General features: G+C 50.1%; 1 protein-coding gene across 1 annotated transcript in view; it reads right to left on the reverse strand.

The window, feature by feature from the left end:
- The window catches only part of agmo (alkylglycerol monooxygenase), a 25,900-nt gene that overhangs the window by 762 nt on the left and 10,138 nt on the right, over positions 1–15,000 (reverse strand). Inside the window, exons 8-10 of the mRNA XM_060065253.1 lie at positions 14,718–14,825; positions 10,108–10,190; positions 9,821–9,926 (exon numbers count right to left, since the gene is read on the reverse strand). Coding sequence (XP_059921236.1) covers positions 9,821–9,926; positions 10,108–10,190; positions 14,718–14,825 — 297 coding nt within the window. The remainder of the gene's footprint in view (positions 1–9,820; positions 9,927–10,107; positions 10,191–14,717; positions 14,826–15,000) is intronic.

The following is a 15,000-nucleotide window of genomic DNA, read 5'->3' on the forward strand; positions in this document are numbered from 1 at the left end:
AATGTGTCTGCTTAACAACAAAAAGGTATGCTGCTTCGTGTGCAGGGCCGCTTGTAGCCCATCGTGTGGCAGCTGTAATATACGAGCGGCCACCACCAAGGAAAACACTTAGGAGTGGATCCCTCACTGAAAGAAAACACCGGACCCCCCTGGGGGCCAGCCCGCGTCGTAGGGCGACACCGAAATAGTTTTTTTTATCTTGCCCAAAGGTTAAGGAGCAGGGTGAGAGAGCATCTCCCATGGTGCACCTTGGCCCGGGTCAAACGGTCACGGCAGCAAGGGGAGGGCTACACACTTCACCCCCCGCTGGGCGAACTGGGCCATAAACTGCATCCTACCTCACAGGGCCGGCCAGAAGGACCAAACCCTCCGTGTCCATCACAAGGCTGATGGGAAAATAAGCAATGTCCCCCCCCCCCCCCCCCTTCTCTGGAAACCACAGCTGTGTTCCTCAGGGCAAAGGAGAGGGGGGAGACCAGGAAGGCAGAGGGGGAGAGAGGGGGGGAGGGAGCGAGAGAGAGGGAGAGAGCTAGGGAGAGGGTGAGAGCGAGAGAGAGAGAGAGAGAGAGAGAGAGAGAGAGAGAGAGAGAGGGAGAGAGAAAGTGAGTCGAGAAGGAGAGAGCTTGGGAGAGAGAGAGAGAGAGAGAGAGAGAGAGAGAGAGAGAGAGAGAGAGAGAGAGAGAGGAGAGAGACCGGGAATAGAGGGTGTAATGCATGCTAAACATTCAGTTCTCCCTCCACATGGGGGCCCCTAACTACCTGGCCCAGGGTGAGAGTGCTGGGGGATGACCTCAGAGCCTGGAGGAAGTGAGTGTGTTTTCAGGAACTGAAAAAGACCCAAAAGAGGACGTGGAAATGATTGTAGCCTCATTGTGGAGGGCCATCATTACAGCTCCACGACAACGTTTGATACCGTCACATCTGTATTATCTTTCTATCCACGCCCCTCTGTCTCCATCCCTCTCTTACTCGCTCTCTGTCTCTTTCTATTCCTGCCTCTCTCTTTCCATGCTGCCTTCTCTCTTTCGGTTTCTCTCGCTCTTTCTTCACATTAAAGGCAGCTCTCATTAAAGGCAAGAGGAGAAAAAAAGGGGTCTGGGTCCAATTCCGTTCATGGCACAGCACATGGCAGCCAGGGGAGGACCGGTCCGCCGTCCGGACCCAAGTCCCCACTGTCACGAAAGCCCCGGGGCCGAGGGCCGAGGCTTCTGGGACCAGAACTTAACAAATCAGGTTTAAATCTGACAGACCATTCTATTGAAGCTGAACGCTAGCACAGATTGGTTTGTTCTGCGTCCCCCGTCTCTCTTTTCCTCTCCATCTCTCGCCCACTCTCTTTCCCTTTTTCTCCCTATCCCCCCACTCTCTCTTGCTGTAACTCTTTCTATTTCCCTCCGTTCTTTCTCTCTCTCTCTCTCTCTCTCTCTCTCTCTCTCTCTCTCTCTCTCTCTCTCTTTCCCTCTCTCTCTCTCTCCCTCTCTCCCTCTCTCCCTCTCTCTCTCTCTCTCTCTCTCTCTCTCTCTCTCTCTCTCTCTCTCTCTCTCTCTCTCTCTCTCTCTCTCTCTCTCTCCCTCTCTCTCTCTCTCTCTCTCTCTCTCTCTCTCTCCTTATCCACCCACTGCATCGGCTGGGTTTCAAGCGGCCGGAGTAAGAGACTCATATGGGACAGATTACATAGTGGAAGGAAGCAGGTTTGATCATCTACAAATAAGCATTACAAGCGACGCACGCCGCTTCGCAAAGTAGGCATCTCAACAGATCGTCTGGCACTCACTCTGTTTTGACTTGGGAGAAGGTACTTGGTGAGGGAAAACCTAAAGGCCTGTGGTTTTAGCTGGACGCTTCCCCTTCTGCCTTCTGAGTTAAACCCTTTAGGCGGTCACAGGGTATTCATGAGTGCTTTTCTCTGCCGTACTCATAGAGTGAGTATCATTCAGATCAGTGAAGAACCACGGATGAACTCCTGAGGAGGCAGGGAGTAATTTGCTTTGAGGGAATCGGCTGGCCCACCATGTTGCATCGATTCGGTCAAGAAGACCTCGGTCGATGCTCTCGTGGGAAGATTGTATTTTACTAGAGCCACGCTGGACAAATGTTTTGAATATTTCTATTTTCTATAAAATCGTTGAGTTATTTGTCCGACCAGCAGACGTATCTGCTCCATCACACCGATAACCTATCAAATCACGGCCCTCCTGGCCCTGCTGGCTGCACAGGCGTACATATAGGGGCGGGGCCCAGTGACCCGCGGCCCTGCGCCTGGCCCCTGCAGGCTGGCAGGGCGGGATCGGCGGGACAGCGGCAGCGGGGGGGGGGGGGGGGGGGGGTCCGCCACCAGCTGCCCGCTGATTGAAATGAAAACACGTCTGAGAGGTTCTGCAGGCTGTCAAGCCTGTGATGCATGGCCTGGAGGATGTTTCCATGGTCCCCCCCCCCCCCCCCCCCCCCCCCCCCCCCCCCCCCCCCCCCCCCCCAACATATGGGACACTGTACCCCGATACCTGGCCCCCTCCACCATGAGGGAAGATCTCTCCCGTTGTGCCGGACGTCCCTGGATGGATGAGCCAGTCTATGAAGAGGTACGTCAGGCTCACTGCTTGTTTGTCTTCCTCACAGAGTGGAGGAGATGAGCGGGTTGAAATTCTGTTTATTTCGTTATTGCGTTTATTTTAGTAGGATTTTACAGATGGGAATTTGCATAAATCTCAATGATACAGGATAGTTTCCAAAAACATTTTCGTCTACAGTTATTTTTTCTCAAAACGGTAAACACATGGATACCCTCACTTAGTGTGCATTCACACACGAGAACGTGCATGGTAACAGTGTAAACACACACACACACACACACACACACACACACACACACACACACACACACACACACACACACACACACACACACACACACACACACACACACACCTGCTGCAGTATGCCATAGACAATTACACTAACCTAGTCTTACACACATGCACACATGTCCACAGCCCCCCCCCCCCACCCACCCACCCACACACATAGCCCCCCCCTGCACTTCCTGTCTATACATTATGCGCAGGCCTACAGTTTGAGGTGCGCAGGTTCTGCAGACTCAGGAAGGATACGCTGAGCTCCCTAATGTCCCCCCGGGACGCCCGTCTACTGCCTGGGCTGTAGTAAAAAAACCCTGAGAAATATCCATGTCACACTCCCACGCATACACACACACACACACACACACACACACACACACACACACAGAAAGCCGCACATACACACAATGACTTATGAGGACCGGCGGTAACGAGACAGTGTGAGTGTATCAAAACACAATGAAAAGAATTATACGCCAGTTTGAAGAATAGTAAAGAGTGGCCCAGACGCCGGTTTGAACTGGAAAACCCTCGTCCTGCTCCTGCCGGACTCTCCGTCAGACTCTCGGGAGAGCTGAAGGTTAGAAGGGCTAAAGGTCATGCACATTGGGTCAAGTGTTCAGTCAACACGGAGACAAACACAGAGTACCATGGCGCTTTCAGAAGCCCCAGGTTCTTTTTTTTCTCCCCCGGCGTTCTTCTTAAATCAGGGAAATTCACTGGCCCTGATTTCTCCCGCTCTTTCCCTCGCTGCGTCTCCTGGTCTGAATTTACCGTTGGCCCCTGGGAGCTTGGCTGGGGCTCCACTAGGAGAAGCCCACCCTTCACTCACATCGCGAGTCCCTGGGTGGGCCCGCCGAGGCACCGCTTGGTGAGGAGTGTTGTAAAAATGACGGAAATTTGGAGGACTGGTTCGCAGGCATGATTCCAGAACCCCCCCCCCCCCCCCCCCCCCCACCCCCCCACCCCCCCACCAGAAAAACACAATAGCGTAAGGCGAGGAGGAAGGATGAGGGGGGAGTCTGGCAGATTTAGGCCCCCCTGTTGTATAGCGGGTGGAGGGACATGAAGGGAGGCAGAGTGGTGCCTGTCTACATCTTCTGAGCAAAGGGGTTCCATAGGATTCTTCAAAGGAGTTGAGGTCTGGACAGATGGGCCCCCACGGGCCCCGTGACTCACGGCCTTTCCATCGCCTCCCCCTCCCCTCGCTGACAGACAGAAGATAGGCCTAAGGACGGAGCCAGGGACACGGCTCTGACTCGATGTTTTAGGGGCGGCTCTTTGTGGTTTGTCTGCACTATGGATAAACACAAGAGGTAATCCAGTGTCAAACCATTTTAATTTAAAATGAGATTAGGAACATTAGATTGCATTCTTCTGGTCCGTTTTAAAAATTCTATGCAGTTCGACAATTTCCACTGGTAGCATTGTGGCTTATTTTGTAAGTAATTTAATCATTTCTGGAAATATAAAATCGCCAAAGGCCCCAGATGAAGATTGGTATGTGATCGTCTATTTCTATGATTAAAAACCACTACCTCTACCCAGCATAGAAACACAAACCTTTTGCAAACAATGGATTGTTTTACAGGGACATGGACTTGTTTCTTAGTTATAACTAACACTGTAAATTGAAGAGAGTTTGAGAGAGAGAGTTTGAGAGAGAGAGAGAGAGAGAGAGAGAGAGAGAGAGAGAGAGAGAGAGAGAGAGAGAGAGAGAGAGAGAGAGAGAGAGAGAGAGAGAGAGAGAGAGAGAGAAAGAGAGAGAGAGCGAGAAAGAGGGAGAAAGAGGGGAGGAGGAGAGAGAGAATGTTAGAAAGGAATAAGGGATGAAACGTATATTAGCTAATATAAGGTACTGATTTAAGTAGTGAGGCTCATAGCTGACTAAAATCGATCATGTTGAGGTTTCACATTTCTTGGCCGTGGTGGAGTCCCGTCTCTGCAAGGTCGTCCATTCGCTAGCCGACCTGCTGAGCAAAGCTCGTGGAGGGTAGTGTACATTTTCACGGACGCTACACAACTATTTCACTGCGCAACACATAGTTGCCTGGGGGCCGTATGATAAATCGCATAACTACTGTATCCTGTCTTACGAGGATGAATTAACAACCCCGCGCAGAGTACAATCTCTCTCCCTTTTGGGAAAAGAAAGGGAAAGTACAAATTGGCCTGACGAAGAAACCAGGCATGAACCAAACCACACGCACGGCCAACGGCAGACCACCGATCGGTGTGTTTCCATAAGGCGTCCTGGCACGTCGCTTGACAACATAAACCAGGCGTTTAGCCTCTGACGGGCCCAATCCCCCGGTCGCAGAATGATAATATTTCACCGTGTGTACTCCAGCACCCGGTTGTTTTCGCTCAAAAAATAAGGCAGCGCAACACACCGAGGTCTCCCTTCCCCTGTGACTCGGCCTCGAGGAACGCTCCCCTCTTGTTTTTCTTTTTCTTTATATTTCTCTCACTTTTCCACCGCCCGGCGCTGAGAGACGTGCGATTATGATGTCATAATCACAGCGTTTCCACGGCAATCTTTCTTTTCACGGCGACGCCGGACTGCCTCAGTCGATCCGAAACCCCGGAGCGGATGCCCACATTCCGGAGGTCGGAAACGAAAACAAAAAATACCACACACACAAAAAAAAAAAAAAGAGACCTGAAGTGAAAGTGTCGATGGCAGAGCTCTCGCACCAGAGACGGAAAGAGTGCTATTGGCTCTCAGATAACCTTTGACCCGAGCACCACCGGCTCACCTAGCTGCTGCCTTGCTCACGGGCATGTGATGCTGTGGAAAGCGTCGGTAGGGGAAGCGGGGCGGGCCTGAAGGTCACCGTGTCTGCGATGTCGTCGGACGCCGCCGGAGACGGAGCCGTCTGGGGGCACGCTGTGCTAATGTTGTCCTGACCTCGCTCTTTCGCCTATGGATTATTTATCTTTCCCCTCAACGGCCGCCAGCAAAAATATCATCTGTACAAACGTTAAACATCATTAGGAGAGAACGCTAGAAAATGTAATAGGGGTTGAAAATAAAACCATCTTCTTTTTGTCGTTGGGATATTCGGGTTGGTTTAGTGTGGCTTCTCCGGGTCACTGTTTAATGCGTGGACACATCTTTTTTCTCCCTTTTATTTGCTTGAAGAAAAACACGTCTGGCCGGGTCTGTTTGAAAGTGTCTCTTGATGTGTATACTAGTGCAAAACAGCTGCCAAAGGGGCTCCACAACGGGAATGATCACAAACCTCCAATATGGTTTTCTTTGTTTCACATGAAGCAGCTCTTTGGAGCATGAACTCACGTCCAGGTGAGAGTTGCTAAACCCCGGGGCCCCTGTCTGACGCCCTCTCTTCTCCGTCACCCTTCAGCACAAAGACAGGTGTACCTTTACGAGGTTCCCTCTTAAATGACTATGGGTTCACCCCCTGCTGACCGTAGGGGGGGGGGGTACGGTCTACTTAATTACTGTGGGACACACAGAGTCGATACGGCCTCCCCCCTTAGCTGTTAGCAGGAACCAGAACCCGGGCGTAGGGGACCCCCTTAGCGATGACACATACATCATCACACGTGTTACATCATCACAATCCTATGAGATCGTGATGATGAGAATGAGAAAATGAGCATTTCCACGAGGGACTGAAGATATGCACACACCTCACCAACACATACATTTACATATAACACACTCAACATAGGACCGATGGACCGTAAATAAACGTGCTGTAATGTCGGTTTTTACACTTGTGCATGTATACATTCAATGTTTTACACACACACACACACACACACACACACACACACACACACACACACACACACACACACACACACACACACACACACACACACACACACACACACACACACACACACACACACACACACAAAAAGGCAATAGACATAAAAGACGACAGAACCACAAACGAACATTAAAAGCCACACCCATGCACACAAAGACATAACAACAGACACACATCCACACACACACACACAACCACATCCACACACACACGCACACACACACACACACACACACACACACACACACACACACACACACACACACACACACACACACACACACACACACAAAAAGGCAATAGACATAAAAGACGACAGAACCACAAACGAACATTAAAAGCCACACCCATGCACACAAAGACATAACAACAGACACACATCCACACACACACACACACACACACATACACACACACACGCACACACACACACACACACACACACACACACACACACACACACACACACACACACACACACACACACACACACACATACATATACACACACACACACACACACACACACACACACACACACACACACACACACACACACACACACACACACAGTGTGTGCATGTCGTCATCGTGCCAGCATGGCTTCCATATGTAACCTGCAGCCGCAGCTGTGGCTGTGGGTGTGGGTGTGGGTGTGGTGCATGGGCAGGTTGTGGGTGGGATGGGGGAGGGTGCGCAGAGCGGCTGGGCTCGGCAGGGTGCTGGGGTGGGGAGGTCAGCACTGGAGCTTTATGAGGGAAATCTCCTGAGCCCCCGGGAAGGCCGCTGTGAGCTTTAAGGGTGCAGTATATCACACCGCTGGCTTTTAACCACCACAAACCACCCCACTTCGTTTCTAGTGTTCCCTCTCTCTTTTCTTTCTTTCTTTCTTTTTCGTTTCCCATGCCCAGCCCTCCTCTCCCCGCTGCCCGACAAGCACACAGAGCGGGGCCTGAATACAATTAAATGTGAATTTCCCTTCACTTTATTTCAAATGGTTAGTTAATTGACTGGCGCGACTTCAAAACACGTTCCCCCAGCAACAAAGAGCCGGCCGGTCACCTCACACGTCTGAATCATATATCATTAATGTACCTTCAAGTCTCACTTCTTTTTTTTTCGGTATCCTTTTGGTTTTATTCTTTTTTTCTTGTTCTTTGCTATTGAGAATAACTGGAACCACAAACACGTCAGTGGAAATCACATCAAAATTCTCATTTGCTCAACAAGCTGCACCTGTGAGCAAGATGTCGGGCGCAATGTATTTGTGACAGAAATAAATGGGAACTAATGAATCCTTTGAGGATAACAAGTGCGTTCGCACAGTGACAACAGTAATCAGCTAAGCCCCTCCACGTGAAGAACTCACTTTGTGTTTGAAAAAATAGAAAAATCAAGGCGTATTTCTTCTGCAGGTTGATGAGGGAATTCAACAGATTTCTGGTGCAATAAGAAAGAAAGAAATCCTTTACAATAAAAATCGTATTACACTTCCTCTCACTCGATGGGAGATAGAAAACGAAGCGAAAAGTGGAGGTGGAGGGAAAATAAAACTGCGGTCGTCTACGTTTCCTTTTCCTTTCTGTATTTTCTCAGTGGGAACACCTGAGCGGAGAAGATGGAGGGAGGGGGGTGACATAAAAGCAGTGACTCCGTGCTCACGTGCAAATCTCATCAGCCAGCGCTAGTTAGCAGGCAGACGGACACTAATTGGTTCCAGGACTGTTACTCACTCTGGTTCAGAGTGGCTGAGACACGGGGGGAGGGGGGAAGGGGGAGGGGAAGACAGCCAGAGAGGGGGAGACTGTGAAAAGAGAACGAGAGTGAGAGAAAGAGAGTGGCAGTGCTCAAAAGAGAGACAGGAGCATGAGGGAGAGACACACGGAGGGAGCGATCGAGAGAGGAAGAATGAATGATAGAAAGAGAGAGGGAGGGAGATAGAAAGAGAGAAAGAGAGGGAGAGAAACAGTGAGAGACAGACAAAGTGAAAAAGAGTGGGAGTGCATCAGAGGGAGAGGGAAAGAAAGAATAAGCGAGAGAAAGAAAATGAGAGAAAAGGCGAGAGAAGAAGGAGTGGGACAGAAAGAAAGGAATAAAGGGAGAGAAAGAGAGGGAGCGAGCGACAGAGAGAAAGAGGGAGAGAGGGCACATAATGAGAGGTCAGACGCGATCTACAGCTCACCGGCGAGCGCCAGAAAAACACGCCAATTTTATGGTCAATTGGGCCACGCATCTGGACTCATAGATCAAATACTGTGGGCCTGCTGGCACACACACGGACACACCAGCTCCCACACATACACCAGGTCTCACACACACACACACACACACACACACACACACACACACACACACACCAGGTCTCACACACACACACACACACACACACACACACACACACACACACACCAGCTCCCACACATACACCGGGTCTCACACACGCACACGCACACACACACACACCAGCTCCCACACATACACCGGGTCTCACACACGCACACACACACACACACACACACACACACACACACACACACACACACACACACACACACACACACACACACACACACACACACACACACACATGCACATACACACACACACACCAGCTCTCACACACGCACACACACACACACACACACACACACACGCGCACGCACATGCAGAGCAGACAGTAGCACACAGACCCATTTGCACAAACATATATACACAACTACTATACATATGCACACAGAGGCGTTTACATGCACACACACAAATTATACAAATGTACAGGGATTTCTTTAACCTTCAAATATTGACACCAGTATTAATAAATGTGTGTTTATGGAGTGGGAAACTGCAGATTTTTTCGGTTGTAGGTTATTTAGAAAAAAACTCTAATACCAGACAGTGTTTAAATCCCAGCTCATATTCAGTAAGCTCACAGCTTCCAGTGAGAACGAAGTGAAGCCACTCCTTTTTCCATTCCACACCCACTGCAACGTCGGCTTTCCAATCTTCAAATTAGCATTTAAAACTATCGCACAATAAAGTGTGTTTGTAGATTAATTTGATCTATTTGGAGGTTATGAAATTACATGTTAGATACAGGTGGTCTGAATGTGTTAGATGTCTTTGCTTCTATGAGGTATTGCTGGTAAAAGAGCTCCTTGTTACCTTGGCCGGTATGGTCAGTGCAGGCACGATGGCCTCCATGTAGCCATAGCTCTGCATCGCCAGCATGAGAGCGCAGCGTAGCATCTCCCAAACGGCCGCCTTCGGCCTTGAAGCAAGACATAATTGCGCAGAAAGACTTATAAAATGTATCCGTTGACCTTAATTTCTACAACATGCTAAATAAATGGAAACGGCTTGTATGATGGATACAAATGATCAATACAGCCAACCCCATGAATAATTCAAATCAATGAGAATCAATAGCAGTACAGACGCCAGTGCGTTACCTGCGGTCCATGAGGTGACCAAGCGAGGTGAAGGTGAGCAGCATGTATCCGATCATGGCCAGCACAGTGAGCTGGCTCTGCATCTGAAAGCCAGACATGTTTACATCCCATCAGAGAAAAAAGAGAGGTCGGGAGCAGAGGAAAGAAAAACAAAACAGAAAATACACCGCGCCATAAACTCAGCCCTAAATCAATGAAACGGCTGGTTAAGTTACGATCATAGGAGAAGGTACCGGAAAAGAAGTCGCAGACCACAGTTGTGCTGTTTGGCTGGACCACAAGCCAAGCTAAACACATCTGACCTTGGGCTTAAGGGCTTCTTGGCACCGGCCCTCCTCTACCTCTGGCGGCGAGAGCGAGGCCCAGGCACTGGTTTACACACACACTCTCATTATCTCAGATGGCTCCTGACAAGAGGACTCCGCCGCAGCCCGGGGGCCCCCTGCTCTACGGGCTCCGACGGCCCCGATACGGAGCCCAGTCCGGAGTGCCGGCGTGAGAGCGGTGCTTCCACCACACAGAGCCACGGCGGGGTTATCTGCATTAGGCCGCCCGTGCAGCGGCGCACGCAGTCACGGGTAGGAGCGCGCACAGAGACGTATGGAGGGATGAAGACAGAGACACACACAAACACACAGAGGTACGGACGGATGCAGACAGAGACACATACACACATGGACGTATGGACGGATGAAGACAGAGAATGTTGCCGCATTATTCCACCTCGCCTTTCTGTGTAAAATATAGAAAACACGGAGAGGGGGGCATATGTTGTGCCTTTAGGCGGGCGGCAGAGGTCGAAACACAGCTGAATGGACGTCTGTGTTAGAGAGGAAGTGAGGTTAAAGGGGCTTAAATGGCGGGACAGACGGGGTGTAAGGTTGGTATCAATGTGCACGGCTAGCAAAAGCACCTCAACACAAGTTCACCGCCATTATTGTTCTGTGTTAAATGTCACACAAGTCGCTGATGAGGTCGTGTCTTGCCTCTGGAGGGGCGGCTTTACGCCGGATTGGTTTAAGCTAAACCAGCATAACGCCAGATATTCTCTACGGCAAGTATTGCGGGATCTCTGTGTAAAAGGAGCTGTAGAGAGGGACAGAGGTTAAGACATTCATACAGACAGAGAGAGCGAGGGACAGATAGACAGACCCACACAAACACACACAGACAGACCCAGACAGACAGACTGACAGAGAGAATAACACTTTGGACACATTAGATATATTTTTGTGTTAAATAAATGAATATTCCTGCTGGTACGCACCAAACTCTCTTGTGCACCTCAATGCACGCAAACAGACAGACACACACATGCATCAGATGAAGGAGCGATGCAGGACGTGACTTGGGGTCTACACCAAGGGCTGGGGCCAGTTGGGAAGGAAGGGGGCAGGGGCGACGGGGGACGGGGGACGGGGGGGACGGGGGGATCGGGAGGGGGGAGGGGGGACTGGGGCCAGGGGGGGGAACGTCTTGCCTCACCTGGCAGTCAGACCTGAGGGCTGACTGCCTTGGTGGTCACCTCCTCCCAAACTCAAAGTACAGCACATTGAAACACAGAGGGACTCCAGCCCAAGCAGCCTGCGCGGCGGCCCTCGGGCCAGCCTAGCACCAGGCCGTCAACAGGCTGCAATAAAGCAGCACTGCTCAGAGGCGGCCCGGGAGCGGTGATCCATCGGCCCTGCGAGGAACCGCGCTGTACAAAGGGCTATAGGGAGGGGAGATGGAAGAGGAGAGGAGGGAGGAGAAGACAGGAGAGAGGAGGGAGAGAGGGAGGGAGGGAGGGAGGGAAGAGGGAGAGGGAGGGGAGGGGAAGAAGAGAGGGGGGAGGAAAGGACAGGAGAGAGGAGGGAGAGAGGGAGGGAGGAAGGGAGGGAAGAGGGAGGGAGGGAGGGAGGGAAGAGGGAGAGGGAGGGGAGGGGAAGAAGAGAGGGGGGAGGAAAGGACAGGAGAGAGGAGGGAGAGAGGGAGGGAGGGAGGGAGGGAGGGAGGGGTGCAGGGCCCTGCTTCCAGCTCTCTGTGAATCACAGCAAGGAAATCTTGGGTCAGCTCCCTCCGGCTGACTCAGGGGGTTTTCTTTCTTGCATGGTTGGGCCGGGGGGCGGGAGGGGGCCGGGGGGGGGGGGGGGGGTGTCAGACAAATCGCACTTTATTGGAGTGGACAGATCAACCGGGGACAGGGGCGGAGAAGACGATTATTTAAAGTGTTGAGGTGTGATGACTGGAGAGATATCTAGGCTTAAAGGGGCATGTGAACTTATCTCTACTGGATTAACCAGGGGTGTGCAAGGTTACAGGGGGCTGGTCATGTTTGGTCACATGATCTTTAGTTTCTACCCCCCCCCCCCTACCAGGGCATGACCCACAGACAGTAAGTAGAGCCCAAGGATGAAAAATGACCTACATTTTTCCTTGCGGCACTGTGTTGAGAAGGCAGCAGAAAAATAGTGCCGGCGTTTGGTTTATATATGTATAAAACAATATATATATATATATATATATTGTTTTAAATCTATATAAAACCAACTTATGAATGTGTGAGCGCATTCTTTTCACACGGTCATGTATCACATTGCAGCCATAACAGCGACAGGTAGAAGTTAAACGTAACATCTGGTGAGGAAACTGTAACCTGAACAGTAGACTGATTGTAGCTTTTAAATTTTTTATATTATTATTGCTCTGGATAATTTGAAATTAATTGGATACACACTGGTTATTATCAATCAATAATATGCTGCCGATGAAAGCCAGGGGTGTGGTGCAGTGTACTTTGGTTCAAGTAGACGTGACAGTGTGATGTAAACTAATTGGAACGAGAAATTCCAATGTTATTTTACATTATGAACTTGTGCCAAATAAAATAGATTGCATTTTAATGAATTGTTTGTACAACCTTTACTTCTTAAACTTCTGCTCTTGTTTTCCCCTCATTTAATTAATATCATAAGTTGGGAAAGTTGCACGATGCTTGATTTCCGTTTTCCGATCTTTAAACATTATTATGAATCGTACATTCTTAGAAAATATGTTTATATTACTTTGACAGCCTCTTCCGTGATCTGCACAACATTGTACCACACCGTGTTCAATACAGACCTATAAAATGTATTTTTACCAAGTGTGGATGAAAGGCCGTATTTGCAGAGCACAGAGCTCTTATCAAGGTACCAACAACTTTGTCAAACCTATAATGAAGCACACACACACACACACACACACACACACACACACACACACACACACACACACACACACACACACACACACACACACACACACACACACACACACACACACACACACACACACACACACACACACACACACACACACACACACACACCAGTCTTGACGCTGATGATGTAATTGAAGAGTAGCTACGGCGACGCTGCTCCCGTTTGAAATAGCCTCGGCGCTGCGTCCAAATTAGCACGGAGCCCATAAGTTGTCCCGCACCGTATCATCAATTGTCAGGGCGAGTAAGTGGCCAGCAAACATGTGGGTATAAATACACACAGTGACATGATTTATTGTCTGGCTCCGGTGCTGACGTTGTTATTTTCCCTCCAAGTCCCTGATTGCCGCTGCGTCCTGAAGGCTATTTGGGTTGGGAGATGTTTGACTCGACAATTAGGGCGTTTGTGTTCACTGCAAGGACCACCAGCTGCTGCTGATGTTTCCCTCGCCAAGACGAAAGAAGAGGAGGAGGAGGAGGAGGAGGTGGAGGTGGGAACCCTCCATCTAACTCCACCGGGACCCTGTGTGTGTGCTAGTGTTTGTGTGTGCTAGAGGGGGGAGACCACGGTGGAGAGCCACTACTGAAGATGCACCACTGAGGAGTGAGGTGATCACAGGGACCACAGGCAGCCATTTTGGAGTCGGGAGTGGGTTTGAGGGGGTCTGGGCTGAAGGGCGGGGTGTGGGGATTCATTTTTTTGGTGGCTAACCAAAACTATTCCCCAGAGGGAGAGGGAAAGGGATGCCAAAGATAACTGCTGAGGAGACCGGCCTTTTTATTCTTCTTCTTCTTCTGGTTCGCTTGTGGGGGAGAAAATAGGGGGGTGCAGGGGGGGGGTGCGGGGGTCTGTTGGCCGGCCCAGTGGAAAATCACTGACTGGTTGTTGTGGAGTGGAAGGGCGATCAGTCATTCTGTCGTGGTTTGTAGACAAGAGTTGGACTCACCGGGGACCTGCCTCAACAAACTGAAGCCGGTTTGGTGAATCAACGAGGGAAAATAAATATGTGCACATGTTCACATGCGGCGCTAGTAAACAGAAAGAAGAAGTCATTTGGTCGTTTCCACACAACCCAGAGCAGCGCAATATCGGCTGTGTACTGACATGCAAGTGGAAGGGGAAAAGACAATGAGGAAATACCCCTGGGCAAGGCACACCCTGGGTCGCCAACAGAGTTGCTTTTCAGCAAATCCAAGAACTGCATGACTTCAGGCTGGCTTGAATGTGTACGGACGTTTAAAAGTCAAAGAACTCACATCACATAAACATCACATAAATAATGAATACAAATGGCTCCCTTAAGAAGAACAGTGTTGAACCTTAAGAAGCTCTTAAGTTTTACTGTCCTCCCAGAGGGAGGAGGCCTACCGTTTTGACTTTGAAGTACAGGCCCAGGACCAGCAGGAAGTGGATGACCAGGTAGAGGCGTGCAGCCAGGGATAACTGACGATCAAGAGGCAGCTCCTTCCCAGTTAACTGTAAACACACACACAACACACACACACACACACACGCATTAAACATGCAACACAATTACACAGCAAACGTGTCAAACACGTTTTTGCTGTTTTTGCTTTGGCCCATACACCCACACATCCACACACACAAGCACACACAGACAGTGAAACACTAAAATAAGAATACACTTAAT

Source organism: Gadus macrocephalus, chromosome 11 (assembly GCF_031168955.1).
Source record: "Gadus macrocephalus chromosome 11, ASM3116895v1".
Lineage (NCBI taxonomy): Eukaryota > Metazoa > Chordata > Actinopteri > Gadiformes > Gadidae > Gadus > Gadus macrocephalus.